Raw genomic sequence first — 805 nt, 5'->3', positions numbered from 1 at the left:
ATGATCTTCAAGATCTTTTCCAGCCTCAGTGATGATTCCTGAGCTCACCCCTTTGAAGGAACCAACATCCCCAGCTCCCAGGAGGATGGTGCTTGTGCCTCCTTCCAGCAGCACAAACCCTGGCTCCTACCTACAGGTTTCCTCCCTGAATCCCCATCTCCTCTTCTCTCCCAGGTATTTCTTCCCCCGCCAGCTCCTCATCCGCTATTTCTGGACCCCCACCCAGCAAATTGAATTCCTGGACACCTACGACTCCATCCGGAGAGACTCGTATCCGGGCGTGGTGGAGAGTTTGGCCCTGGCAGCGCGTTCCCTGCCCGAGCAGCAGCTCCAGAAGCGGCTGCAGGAGCTCTGTGCCGAGGTACGGCAGCGCCGCGCCCGCTATCGCCCGTCCTCCGTGGGGATCAGCGCCCGTGGGAGGTGTTGGCAACGCACGGGGTGACTCTTCCAGGTGCAGCGAGGTTCCCAGCCGCGCGTGGCCGAGCTCTACGCTGTCAGAAGCTTATTTTCAGGATCTCCACTGGCTCTCAACAAGCTCCAGGTGTCTCATGTGGTGAGTGAGGCTTTTCTCCCCCTGGCAGCTCCAAACTGGCTCTTACCCGAGAGCCCTGAGGTGCTGAACGAGGGGGTTGTGCCCCAAACGGTGGGTTGTGCCCTAAAACCAAACCAGTTGTGGATAAAAGCTCCACACGAGCCCCCAACGTGCTCAGAGCCCAGAGGCCAATAACCGTGTCCTGGGCTGCACCCAGAGCAGCGTGGGCAGCAGGTGGAGGGAGGGGATTCTGCCCCTCTGCTCCGCTCTCAT

At 60.1% G+C, this 805-nt stretch overlaps 1 protein-coding gene across 1 annotated transcript in view; it reads left to right on the top strand.

The window, feature by feature from the left end:
* Nucleotides 1-85: 85 nt before the first annotated feature.
* Nucleotides 86-805, top strand: part of LETMD1 (LETM1 domain containing 1) — a 3,527-nt gene continuing 2,807 nt past the window's right edge. The window contains exons 1-2 of the mRNA XM_029087383.1: nucleotides 86-361; nucleotides 452-553. Of these exons, the coding sequence (XP_028943216.1) occupies nucleotides 86-361; nucleotides 452-553 (378 nt within the window). The remainder of the gene's footprint in view (nucleotides 362-451; nucleotides 554-805) is intronic.

Source organism: Antrostomus carolinensis, unplaced genomic scaffold (assembly GCF_000700745.2).
Source record: "Antrostomus carolinensis isolate BGI_N321 unplaced genomic scaffold, ASM70074v2 scaffold421, whole genome shotgun sequence".
NCBI classification, from domain to species: Eukaryota; Metazoa; Chordata; class Aves; order Caprimulgiformes; family Caprimulgidae; genus Antrostomus; species Antrostomus carolinensis.
This window is presented reverse-complemented; position numbering and strand designations above follow the sequence as displayed.